Source organism: Ciconia boyciana, chromosome 1 (genome assembly GCF_034638445.1).
Source record: "Ciconia boyciana chromosome 1, ASM3463844v1, whole genome shotgun sequence".
NCBI lineage: Eukaryota > Metazoa > Chordata > Aves > Ciconiiformes > Ciconiidae > Ciconia > Ciconia boyciana.
The window spans coordinates 58,465,943-58,478,642 of NC_132934.1; the positions used below are offsets into that span (position 1 = coordinate 58,465,943).

The following is a 12,700-nucleotide window of genomic DNA, read 5'->3' on the forward strand; positions in this document are numbered from 1 at the left end:
CTCTTCCCCCCCTCAACATATCCCCCTTGTCGGGACAAAAGCCGGAGGGCAAGCAGCAAAGCTACCCCTGCAACCCCTTCCACACCCCCCCACCCCGCTTTCCCTCCCTGCCGTCGCCAAGGGTCTCCGGAGCCACCGCAAAGCTGCGGCCAAGGGCCGTTGCCTTGTGCCCTGGGAAGGCCCCCTTCCTCCCCGCTGGCAGGGCTCCTGCGAGCCGGGCGGCTGGGCCACGCTCAGAGCAGCAGCACCCGCATGCAGTTGCACAGGAACCACAAACTCCCGGTTCCCAGGCTCGGGTGCTGCCTGCTCTCTGCAGAGCTGCACCAGGGCTCAGCTTTCTTCTTTTTTTTTTTGTCTAAAAACATCCCGCTCACACCACCACCACCATCTTTGCTCCTGGTTCTATGAGATGTGAACCTCGCCTTATCTCTGGGCTACCTGCAGCTGGGACTTTCCTCTTTCTGCACTAAGCAGAGGTTGCTGTCGGCCAGGTTACGTGGCTGGCAAAGGAACTAGGCCCCCAGCCCAGACGGGAAGCGGTCAGCTTGTGGGCAGATGAGACAAACAGCAAAGGAAAAAGAGGCGGAAGGGCCACCCCACCTGTGCCCCAAAGCCTGAGGAGCAATAACTTGGGGGCTGCCAGGCTCTCCTCCTTCTTGGTGGGGGGGCAAGCCTCCAGTGAGTGTGTAGCAAAGCAGTGCTGGACCTCTGTTTTCAAGTGGGGGCCGAGCAAGTGAGCACCATTCTCCTCACCAGAACACCCCATTGCTCTAAACCTGTGGCCAAGCATGCCTGATCCCCCAGCCACAAGCCCTGGGGATGCTCCTAACGGGTGTTGTGGTCACTGAAAGCAGGCAAGGGCTTCAAGCACCTATTGCAAAGACACAGAAACGCCGCCCCAGATCCCTGCTGGCTGCATCAGGTGGTGGCCGAGCCGTAGTCTCTTTCCTCCCATGCAATGTCAGAGACCCGGTCCCAGCCCTGGGCTGCTGCTTGCTGGAGCAGATCCCTCTCCCTGCACCCCTGCACCGAAACTGCCCCGGGGAGCCGCTTCCGAGAGGCAGCCCCGGGGAAGAGGAGGAAGTGCCGCTACAGGCAGTGGTGAGGCTGCAAACTGCTGCGTGGGGCACAGGAGCAGGCTCAAGCCCTGCTCCCCGTGGGCTGTGGGGCATCGACCCCTGCCCACCGCCTCTCCCCGGGGAGGGAGGGAAGCAGGCAGCAGCTAGCTCACAGCCTGGAAGTGACTCTGCTCTCAAACAGGAATTGAGAGCAGCTGGGGGACTTCCACCATCCCCTCTCCCTGCTCATGGGAGCAGGGAAATCATCGTGGCAAGTCCCTGGGTGACTAGGGGATGAGTTAGAGGATTGCAAGGGCAGGATTTAAGCTGGAAATGATCCCCTGCAGGGTGGAACCAGCTCCTCCGTAGTCAGGGAAGGTGAGCGGGAAATGTATTTCTTGGGTCAGAATGCAGAGGGACAGGATCAGGAAAGAACTCTTTATTTCCCATAAATACAGCAGATTCTTCGCGCCGGGCGTTTCATTTTAAATCTTTTTGTTTGTTTGTTTACTTCCATTTACAGAATTTTGCACTGAAAATATATACAAGTCTGTTCAAGAACCAAACAAGATCTGCAAAGAAAAAACCCATACAAAACCCTGAAAAGAGACCAGAAAGGGGAGTAAGACACAGCAGAACCCCAGCATAAACACCTTGCTTCCCCCCCTCCTCTGCCGCTCGCTGCACCCAGCTCCAACACCTCGCCTTTGCTGTCCCCAAGCCGAGAGCACGAGGCACCCCGGTCACCTCCATCTCACACAGGCCTCCTTCTACCTCTGGCAAGCCAACGCAGGGCGCAGCTTGCCCCTGCTTTTAAGATCAGGCCCTGTTAAAACCAGCTTAGGGATGGGAAGCGGCTCCCGTGGTGGCAAGTCCCACAGGGATGGGGATCGCTGGGGATGTGCCACCCTCTGGTCTCCTCCGTGCCTGCAGATCCCGCTCTTGTGTCACAGTGATCAGGGGGCTGGGGCGAGCCCCCTCCCCGCCGCAGGGATCCAGGCCTGCCCACGGCTGCGGGCAAAGGTGCGCAAGGCACAGCTGTACCCCCCCGAACCCCCCAGTGCAGAGCTGGGCTCCCAGTGCAGAGCTTAGTGGTGCCCCCTGGTGATGGGCTGGGCTCCAGTCTCTCCCCGACTCCCAGCCCATCACCTACCTCAACTCGAGAAGACACTGACGAGCTGACAAAGCCCCCCCGGCCCACCAAGCTCTCCAGCCCAGCCAGGGGGGAGGAAGACCATGTGCTGCTTCCTCTCCCTGCCTGGCAGGAGGCTGCGGGGAGACCCCCCCCCCCCAGCATGGCCCTCTCAGGGCTAGCACACGGGACAAAGTCCGGTGGCAGTCCCCAAAGCTCGCTGCGCTAGATAAAGCACGTGGGAAGGGTGTGGGCTTTCTCGCTGCGGGGGTTCAGTGCCCAGGAGCTCCAGCTGAAGGGGACAGGGAGGCACAGAGCAAGACCTTCCCAGCCCCTGGGCTCCCACCCCAGGGCCCACCTCCCACCAACAGCTCTGCTGGCAGCTGGAAGGAGGGGGATAGGGGAAGATCTCTCCCCCAATCCCCCCCAAAGCAAGGGCAGCTGCCGGCTCTCTGGTGCTGGAAAGACACCCAGTCTCTGTCCAGTCTTGTTCCGCACCAGCTCCAATGCGATCCCACCAGACAGGGAACCACTGGGGCCCAGCTCCAAGGGGCGGGCAAGGGGGACAAGAGGGAGCACCGCAGAGCATGAAGCAGCTGAAGGGCTGGGAAGCGTGAAGGGGACAGACAAGGAAAAGGATCTTCCTTTGCTAGGCCTTGCCCCAGGCTGAGGCTGTTAAAGCTCCCCATCCTTGTTCGCCACTGCACCTAGGGGGAAAGCAGGGTTAGAAGAGAAGCTGGACAGACTGGGGAGGGAGTGAGGCCTTCGGAAGAGCAGGGAAGGCAACTGTTCACCCACACAAAGCTTTCCACTCCACTCCTAGTCTTGTGGGATGAACATCTCCTGGCGTCTCTGCTCTCCTCCTCGAGGCACGCTCCCTCTGACCCTTGCCCGGTCATCTGGAGAATAGAGCGTGAGCAGCAGCCCCCCACCCACCCTCCCCATCTCCTCAGGCTGCTCCAGCCCCACAGGGCTGGCTTCCCAAGGACTCCGCAGTGTAGTGCCTGCAACGTGCAGCCCTAGAGGTTTCCCCAGGACTCTGGTGGGGGGAACTGGTCCACATCCCCCATTTCATTGTAGGTTTGCTCTCCCATGGTGAAGGTCAGCTTGTACCGTAGCCTTACTTTCTCCTGTAGACGGGGGAGAAAGGATAAGCAGTCAGAAGCAGGGGAAGAAAGTCATGAGGCACAAACCATTCAAGTCTCTAGGAAGCTGCAGAGAGCAGAGGGAACAGGGGCAGGGTAACCAGGCTTTGCCCAGGCAGCAAGACCAGGCTGCTCACGCCCCAGGGATGGTGCTGTTACCTTCTGTGGGTTAGCAAGCAGCAGGACTTGTGTGATGGCACTGGGGTGGACAATGGGGTTGAACGCCGGCAGCTCCGTGCCTGAGGGAGGCTGTAGCTTCACCTTCATCACCTAGGGAGAGAGAAGAGCATCTGACATTCCTGAGGGGGACTTGGCAGCCAGAGGCCCTGCTCCCACATTTGGGGAGCTTCCACTGTCCAGTCAAAGAGAAAAACATTGTGCTGGTTCCTGCTAATCTGAAGGCAACAGAACTCGCTCTCAGCCCCACAGAGCTCTCTCCACCCACCCTGCCTTTCCTGCAAAGGGAGAATCACACTTCAGCCCAGTCTGGGGACCTCAGCCCCAGCAGCCACCTTACCTTGGGGACGGCGGACTGAAAGACAATGTTGCGGATGGGCTGCGGGGCCGTGCTAAGCATAGAAATCACCACCACAAGCACATCGGGCCTCTCGGGCAGGGCATCCTTAGCAAAGTGGAAGAGGACGCGGAAGCCGTGCTGATCATACACTGTCACAGGGAGGATGCTGCCTGTGGGAAAGGCAGGGACAGGCAGCAGTCAGCCAGGAGGGAATTGGCCCTGCAGCAACCTCTCCCCACCACCCAAACTCCGTACAAGTGACAGAGATACCACTCCTCCTAAACCTCCACAAAATCCAACAAGCAATAAGTTTCCTCACATTCTTTTCCATATGTGCATGGTTTGTTCCACCTTCTTCATACCCTGTCCAGTTGTTTCTTCCCTGATTTGTCTGGCTACCTTCCAAACAGTCCCCCCCCCAAGCTTGCCCCACTCTTTCGCTCTGGCTCACTGGGTTTGATTGACTCCAGAGGCACAGTGATGTTGGCCAGCGAGATCTCCTGGGGCAGCGTGGTGGCAGGAGGCCGTGGTGGGACTGCAGTACTTCCTGCTGGTGTGGTGGCAGCTTTTGGAAGCGTAGCAGGGGCAGGCAGCTCGGAGGTCAGGGGCAGCGTGGGGTTAGGGGAGACACTCTGGAGCACGGGCAGAGTGCTGGGATTCTGGGCCGTGGTGCCAGAGCTGCTCCTGTTCTGGAGATCCCTCAGGGTGAGCCGGGGGGGTGGCTGCTGCTTCTCCCTGTAGGGAGAGAGAGCATGGAATGGAACAGGGCACTGAAATGTCATGTCCAGCACCCCAGAAATGGAAACGATGGGGAGAGATGCGAGACTGCACTACCCCTGCTTACCATCGCACTTGTTGAGACTCTGGAGGCAAAGACTGTTGCAGCAGAGTCTTGCCCAGGAGGTCAAGGTCATCCAGGCCACTGGTGAAAGGAGAAGGTTTGGGGGAAGATGCACCAGCATCTGCTTTGACTGGTGGTGTTGCCGTGATAGGGGTGATACTGAGCTCATTGCTATCTGATGACTGTAAAAAGAGTGCACAGGAGAGCCCCCCCAAGCAGGGTTGCATATCAGTACCAACCATCAGACATGGGACACTTTCCTACCTACTCCATTTGTTGCTTTCACCACCCTCCCCACCTTCTGCCCTGGCTCCCAGCACATTACCTGGAAGCTGTTCCAGCCACTGCTGTCACCAGCCTGGGCAGGATGCGGTGCTGGGTCATTCAGGCCTGCCAGGGGTAAAAGCAAACATGAAGCTTAGCTACCAAGTGGGAAAGAGCATTAAATGGGGCCTGAATAAGACACAGAAGCAGCAGGGCAGAACTACCAATGTGGTCTCCATCTCTGGCCCCGAACCTTGCATGGGGGAGAGCCGGGAGGGTGATAGTGTTTTTTCTGCCCAGAGATCCTCGTTTACAGTCTAGTTCTCACTGCAATTGGCAGATAAGTGAATACTGCTGGGCTGACAAGCTCCACTGACCACGTTGTCTACTTCATGCTGTTGTACTGGAAGCACCTATCTTAGGAAACAGACACTTTGTTGGAAAAAGCACAATTCTAGAGCCTTCTAGGACTGGCACCTCACAAGACTTCCACGTGAACAGTTCTGGAAGTCCCATGTGTCTGTTGTTAGCTCATGACTTCAACTGCAAGGAATAAACATGAGGAGCTGGGGGTGATCCACCCTTGTGATCCCATCTGGGGATGGCCATTGCATCACTCTTAATTTACCTGCCAGGTCAGTTTTCCCAGAGCAAATCAGACGGCACATCCCTGCAGGCTCTCTCTGACTAGTCAGGAAAACAGCATGGGACTGAAGTTCAGAATCATAGCAGGGTCTTTCCCTTCTTTTCCCTCACACTAAGTGAAGGCCATCTCTTGGTCTTTCATTATTCACCCCTCCCAGAGCTCTCCCTCATTTGTGCTTCTGCCACAAGAACCACCATCCATGCAGACTGTCCAGAGTCAAGGAGCAAATAAAGAGCTTTTTCTCTGGCCTTCTCACCTAAAGACATGAGTTCATCATCCAGCAAGGAGACAGAGCCAGCTTGCTCAGGCACGGGGACTGCTGAGCCACCTGAAAGGGTGGGCAAGGCTGGGTAGGAAGGGCCTGTTGCCGGAAGATCCAGGCCCGACAGATCCAGAAGCGCTGAGGTGCTGCCTGCAAAGAAGGAACAAGCTGAGAGACAGAAACCTTATCCAGTCCATACCCAGTGTGCTGAGGCCAGTTCCCATCCTTCCTCACACCTGGGAGAGGGAATTCTCCCTCTGCTCTCCCTTCCAATTCCCTCTCTTCAAGCATGAATCATCTCCACAAGCCATTTCCTCATCTCACCAGCCCCACTCTAACCTCCTGCAGGCTTCACCTTTCCATTTCTCTTAACCTTCTCTTACATTGCAGGAAAGCAGCAACAGGGTCCCTCTGCTTGACCTTCCTGTCCCCGTTCCCCAAATCTCCTCACCTCGAAGGGGACCGGCCACTGTCTCCCCATTGATCTCTTCTCCCCGCACAAGCTGCTTGTAGAGATTGATCACCTGTGTCAGACTGTCATTGGCTTGCAGGATCTCCGCTGAAATGGAATAGGTGGGAAGTAAGTTTGAAAATTGTGAAGAAACAAAGAGAGTGACTTTTATAACCCAACTCTGTCTATTCTTTCAAAGCAAGGCCCAAGGAGCTGACAGCAGCCCACTGCAGACAGCATTTAGGTAGCTGTTACTGCAAACTGTATCAGGGTACATTGACACCTCCATGGCAGTCCCAGCAGGACAAGCAGAAGTGTTGTTCCTACAGCAAAGTAGGAAGCCTGTAACACTGCTGATTGCTGCCACGTGTACCCACTTAGTGCCAAGCCATAGACTAACTAACCTACAGTGAGCAGCCACCCCAAACAGAGCAGCGGCTGCTGACAGATGCCATGCCATGGGTGGCCCAAGCAAGAAGATGGAGGGAGAAGGGCACAGAATAAGAAAGGCCAGATACACTTACCCAGAGCTTCATCATTGTCTTCTGTGTCACTGGCGAGCCGGAAAAGCATGGGCCTCATGCGCTCACAGCGCTGATACAGCTCCTGAGGGAGAGGAGAAAGGGGGGGCTGAGACGAGCAGCAGGATGCTCAGCTGGGGGTGCAAAACAGGCAGGAGGAGCTTGAGGGGATAAGGGTCACCCATCTCTGCTAAGCTCAGGGAAGATGCTGGGATGGCCTTTCCTCACCTTCATTAGGTCCTCATTGCTCTCCGTTGTCTCCCCCCTGCTGTAGTTTGTCACCATCTCTGTCAGCAGCTTCACATTGTTGTTCACCTCCTCGATGGCGTTCACCCTCTTGGAGATTTTCTCCATGCGCTTCTGGTCCTGGACAGGAAGCACACAGGGAAGGATGTCCTTGCTCTTGTCTGCAACTTGGAGGGGAGGAAGGCTGGGCCAGCCAACATGCCAACTCCCTGGACTAAGGCACAGCAATGCTGCCCTCAAAACAGCTCCCGCTCCAGTGGAAAACTCCAGATCATCTCTGGGCCAGCATTTGCCAAACAGGGATGGAATTGCCATAGATCTAGTGCTGCAGCAGGGCTTGGGCCACAGAAAGTGCTCAGAGCCATTCCTCCAAGTAACCAAGGGATGGCAGAAATCACACAAGGACTCTTTAGCAGCTGCTGCTGCAAGATTTTGGGCAGAAGCTCCGTATGTCTGCATGAAGACAGAGAGCTACTGCTCCCTTGGTGCCAACCATTGCCACCCAGACCATGACCCCCCAGCTCCCCTTCTCCCCAGCCGCACCTCCTGAACCATCTCCTTGATGAGCTTATTGGCAGCCCGGAGGTCCTCAGGATGGGAACTTTTCAGGAGACGAGCGAGTATCTGCAAAAGAGAAGGTACATCTGAGCCCAAGCTGAGGAGTGGCAGCCAGAGTCACTCTTGCAACACCAGAGCCAGTGGAGTTACCCCTGTTCCAAATCCATATCTGGCAGAGGCAGCAGACAAAGCCAGCTGTTTGAAAGCCCAGCCACGAGAGCTTGTGGGCTATCAGAGACCAGGGAGAGAAGTACAACTGGTCTTCCTTTTCCCATTGTGGTTCTGGTTATGTAAGACAGGTCTTTCCCTGAAGATCCCCTGCATTCAAAACCTGCTCCTGCCTGCCCATTATGCACCATAGAGACGCCAGAGCACAGCAGCACTAGTACTGAGAAAGAGAGAAAGCCTGGTTTACGCAGGAATTGCCACAGGATTGCAACAGACTCCTACTCAGACCTCTTCATATGCCTCTTCGCAGGTGCAGCTGTCGAAGAGGGAGAGCTCCCGTTTTCTCTCCCCTTCTGTAATCAGTGAACAGTCCCACCGGCCACCTACAAATCCTTATTTGCACACTGTGACCCATGGAGGTAAAATATATCCCCTGCAGCAAACTGGCATTACACTTCTGCAGAAGTAGACCCAGAGGAGCCTAATACTTGCTTAAATGTATGTATCATCACTGATAAAGCAGAGGTTTGCCTGAGTGGTGACACAATTCTGATGGAAAGCCAATATAGAATGGGTCCAGGAAGGTTTAAGTAGTTGGGCGATAAGCAGATTGCAGTGCTGGGGGTGGGGAAGAGATAACAGCAGCAGCATCTGGGGCTGGGATTTAAACCTCATGGCCAGATAACTCAGAAGCCTGGAGACCGCACAGCAGCAAACCTCCCAGAACCTGCTGGGCTAATGTCAGCGCTTCTCCCTTTGCACCATCCTGCAGCTAAGCGCTCCAAAGGTCGAACAGACCCACATGCCCCACCTCTGGCTGTTTCCTTTGTCGTGATTTTGGAATGGGCCCTCAGCATTCCTGTGACGCATTTTCTGAAGCACAGGATGTGGAGCAGGGGCCTTGACTTTTTCTCAATCTCCATCCCAGGAGGACAGGAGATCCTGGAGCAGGGAAGATGTTGCCCACTGTCCCTCTCCTTGCACAGAGCCCTTACCTTGGATTTCTCTTCATCATCAAAGATTATGTTCTTGGGCCGAGGGGGAGGGGGTGGAAAAGGAGCGTCATCAGGCAGTTTTGGGTCACATTTCACGATCCCTGCAGTAGAGACCAATGGAGAGGTCAGGAGGAATCACTCACTGGGGGATGGCACTGCCACCTAGGTAATTTCTTCCCTAATGGACCACCAAACCCAGCTGGGACTGAGGGGGGTTTGGGTCTGCTCCCACTACCCATGATCCTGGATTGTGTTTTCATGCAAGAACTGCCCCCTACTCTCCATCAATATCCTATCTTAGAAAAATCCAGCATTGACTGCCCAAGTGCTCGCAGCCCTCCAGCCCCAGCCACTTCCGGTGCCCCATCTCCTGCAGGAGCAAGCAGATGTCCCCTCCAACCCATCAAACAACTCAGACCACCAGCAACTCCCTCTGCCCAGCTAGGAGCCACAAGGCACCCACTCCTTCACCTGCCCCTGCTGCTGAATCAGGCAGACTGATGGATGTGCTGGGTCTGAGCACAGGAAAGGGAGGGTCTGTTTTGGATTCTACCCAGACAAAAAAGTAGGGAGGGCAAACCATCTGTCCACCTTTCCCTTCCAGAGCACTGCCTCTCACCTTGTTTCTTCAGCATCTGGTAGGCTTCTGAGATCTTCACCTCGTGAGGCAGCCCTAATGTCCAGCTGTACATCAGCTCCAGGATCTTTGACTTCACTTTTTCTGGTGTCCGGCTGCCAAGATACTAGAGGAAGAGAGAAGAGGTGGCTTGAAGCTGATCTGAGCCGTTGCAAGCCTGGCCTGTTCCTCTCCTCCCCTCCCCCAGGAGAAGTGAGACCGTTCCCAACGGCACAAGGAGGAGGAAAGAGGAAGCAAGGAGGAAAGCTCACGAGGCCCTTGCAACACGTCCTATGCTGCGCTTGGTTTCCACCACAGGAAACACAAGAGGTGGGAGAAATGCACCAGCAGCCCCTCAACGACATGCAGGGACAGGTGGGAAGGCTCAGGTGGGTCTCTTGTCACCTTGTGAAGGAAAGGGTACTGCTAACAGAAGCTGCTTGGCAAGGCAGCCCTTCAGGAACGTGGGGACAGCAGGGCTGGGAGGGGAAGGACTGTGGGTAATGGTCCCTGGGGCAAGGTCCAGCCCTCTCAGGGGCACTCTCCAGCACAAAGTGCCTTTTACAGCCAGGTGAGCCCCAGACGACCAGCACCCAGCGGTGAGCTCTCCAAACGTTACAGCTCTCCCCCGCCACACAATCATCCTTCTCTCCTCCCACGGGTCTGCTGGGGGCACTGGTGGTAGAAACAGTGCATGTGCCACCAGAGGCCAGTGGCTTAAGGTAGAGGACGTTCTCTAGGGTGCCTAGCAAGAGGACTTTAGGATGCTGCTGTCACCATCCCTGGCTATTCATCATCACAGATCACAAGCTGTGACTGGCAGATGAAAGTTTTCCTTAGTCATATTTAGTCTGTGTTCCCTTAACTCCCTGCTTGCTGGTGTTAACTGCCTTGACTGAACAGGAGACCACACACAGCTTGTTCTGCTGCAGGAACAGCAGCATCAGCAGAGGAGGAGGTAATTACTTGGTGCTTCAGATGGACTTGCCAGAGCACCACTGACCAGGCCTGGGCTTGCCCTCGAGAGTGTCTCAACCAGGTTGGGACACCTCGGAGAGACAGGGTCACAATGTCAAAGCTGGGGGAGGTTCCTGAGCACACGCAGTACAGAGAGAGCCCAACAGAGATGCAGTGAAGGTGACTCCAGGCACGCAGATGAGCTCAGTAGTCTCACAAATGCTGGTTGCATCATGTCTAGCTGGCCCTCAAGCTTCCTGCATGAAGAATCAGCCGGGAGCAGAGGGGTGAAAGCTCACCTTCCCACTGGAAAACTCACCAGGGAATGAGGACTAAATCTCCTACTAGCACTGTCCTGTTTCCCCCACATCCCAGTGGGTGTTTGACCTTTCTGCTCAGCCACTACTTCTTCCCAAAGCCCTCCTGCCACCAGGCTCTGGTCCTCTCCAGCATGATCCCCTGGGACCCACCTTGGGTGACACCACTTTGATGAGCTCATTGAGAAAGCGGAACTTGCCCACCTCGTCATGGAAGCGTTTGCCGCAGCTCTTCATGCAGGACTCCAGCACCTGGGGAGAGGGGCTGAGTGAGCCCTGGCACGGGGTCAGCAGCAGGTTCAAGAGCCAGCTTCTTCCTGCTCCCCCCTTGCCAGGCACGGAGCCTGTAGCTATCCTCACAGTAGCGTGGCGGGACACCACCTTTCCCTCCCAGGTGGTCAATCACTCTCCCAAAGGAAAGCAAGAAGATTTTCCTCTTTGGAGGAAACAAAAACAGCCCATGGAAAGGGATATACTCAGAGAGTTCACAAATACTGGGGTTTCACAGTGTGAATCCACAATGACATTAAGGGAACAAAAAGCTTCCCATCATCTTCAATAGGCTGTGATCCTTCCTAGGAACAAGACCTTTCCTACCTCCTCTCCCCCCTCCTCTCTTGTGGAACCCCCTTCAGCCCCTGTCCCACCCAAGGGCTCCGGTGCTCCAGGGCTTTCTCAGAAGGAGTTCAAAGCTTCCTGTGCTCCTCCAGTCAAGCTGGAGCAACCCCATACCCTGGGCCTCTGTCTAGTCCTACCAGCCTGCAGACGCCCTTACCGTGAGGGCCTGGATAGCTTCCCATTCCTGCGGAGACTGGATCTTGTGGGCAAGAAGTCGGGTAGCAAGCGGAGGACTGGAAGGAGCGAGGGAAAAAAAAGCTAGCCGGTTACTGATGAAAAGTACCTGTGTGGTACCTGTGTTTCTATCTCGGAATCCAGGGTTGAAAAGCATGTTGCAAGTTTAAGGCACTAAACTGTGTGGGAACCTTCTGTTAGCGGACCAGGACCTGCCACCCACCCCCACTTTGAGGGGCTTCATGCCTATTCAGCTCTCAGGACAACCCCACTGAATATTACTGGGTGGGCAATCATAGCCCAGGCCCATGACCCAGAGCAGCCTGGGGGAAGGAAAAAGCACTTACCCCTCTAGCTCCTTATTGAGCTGCTCACAGAAAGCGTTGATACCATCCCAGTCCAGGTCCTTGTTCAGAGGGTTTGTCGCTTTGTCTGCGGGTGGGAGAAGGGGACGGTGAGAAAGTCTCCCCAGGCTCCCACCCTGTGGAGGTGAGGGGCAACATCGCTCCCGTTCCCTCCCTGCCAGCTCCACCAGATGCATCGACAGAGGATGGCGCGGAAGGAAAATCACGGTCGTGTCCACTTGCACAAGCCCTGTGCACAAACTCTCTCACCGCCACCTCCCTGCCAGCGTGCCAGCAGCACGCACCGACCCACCGTCGCTGCGCGGCCGCCTGCCAACACGCTCCCTGCCCCACGCTCAGCTTCAGGGCCGCATCCACAGACCCCGGGTGCGCCCACGGCCACGGCCACAGCCACCCACCCCTCACGCTCGGCCCCGACACCCCCTGTTGCCCGAAGCCACCCCCCCACAGGCAGGCGGGCCCGCCCTGACACCTCGCTACGGGCGACCCCCAGACCCTTCCCAGCTCCCCCCGAGCACCCCCCGCCCCCTCACACCCCAATGCCCCCATACACCCGCCTCCCCCACCCCCGCCCCCCAGCAGCGGCGGCCGGGGCCCGCTGGCGGCACGGCCAGGCCCTGTGGGGCCAGGGGGAGGGGTGGTCCCGGCCGCACTCACTGATGCGCGCCTCCAGAGTCTCGGGCTCCATGGCGGAGGGCCCCGCCCGCCCGCCGGCTCCTCAGCGGGGCAGCGCCGCGCCGCCGCCCACCCGCCCGGCCCGGCGCCGCCGAGCCATCGAGAGCGCTCCGAACCGTCTAGAGCGCCGCTCCGACAGCCTCACCATAGAGCGCCGGAAGTCGCGGGCGCAGA

General features: G+C 56.7%; 1 protein-coding gene across 2 annotated transcripts; it reads right to left on the reverse strand.

The window, feature by feature from the left end:
* Window positions 1-1,477: 1,477 nt before the first annotated feature.
* Window positions 1,478-12,698, reverse strand: GGA1 (golgi associated, gamma adaptin ear containing, ARF binding protein 1). Of its 2 annotated transcripts, XM_072869601.1 has the most exons (17): window positions 12,509-12,698; window positions 11,834-11,918; window positions 11,470-11,545; window positions 10,848-10,946; window positions 9,424-9,547; window positions 8,805-8,905; window positions 7,627-7,707; window positions 7,066-7,203; window positions 6,841-6,922; window positions 6,317-6,424; window positions 5,860-6,015; window positions 5,019-5,083; window positions 4,697-4,875; window positions 4,304-4,587; window positions 3,853-4,022; window positions 3,495-3,605; window positions 1,478-3,320 (listed from the first exon to the last, which is right to left on the reverse strand). In XM_072869601.1, exons 1-17 carry the CDS (start codon window positions 12,537-12,539, stop codon window positions 3,210-3,212), a joined length of 2,001 nt encoding a protein of 666 aa, XP_072725702.1. In that variant the 5' UTR covers window positions 12,540-12,698; the 3' UTR covers window positions 1,478-3,209. The 2 variants fall into 2 exon arrangements, with proteins under 2 accessions (XP_072725702.1, XP_072725710.1); XM_072869609.1 differs by lacking the exons at window positions 10,848-10,946; window positions 11,470-11,545; window positions 11,834-11,918; window positions 12,509-12,698 and adding an exon at window positions 10,697-10,762.
* Window positions 12,699-12,700: the final 2 nt, after the last annotated feature.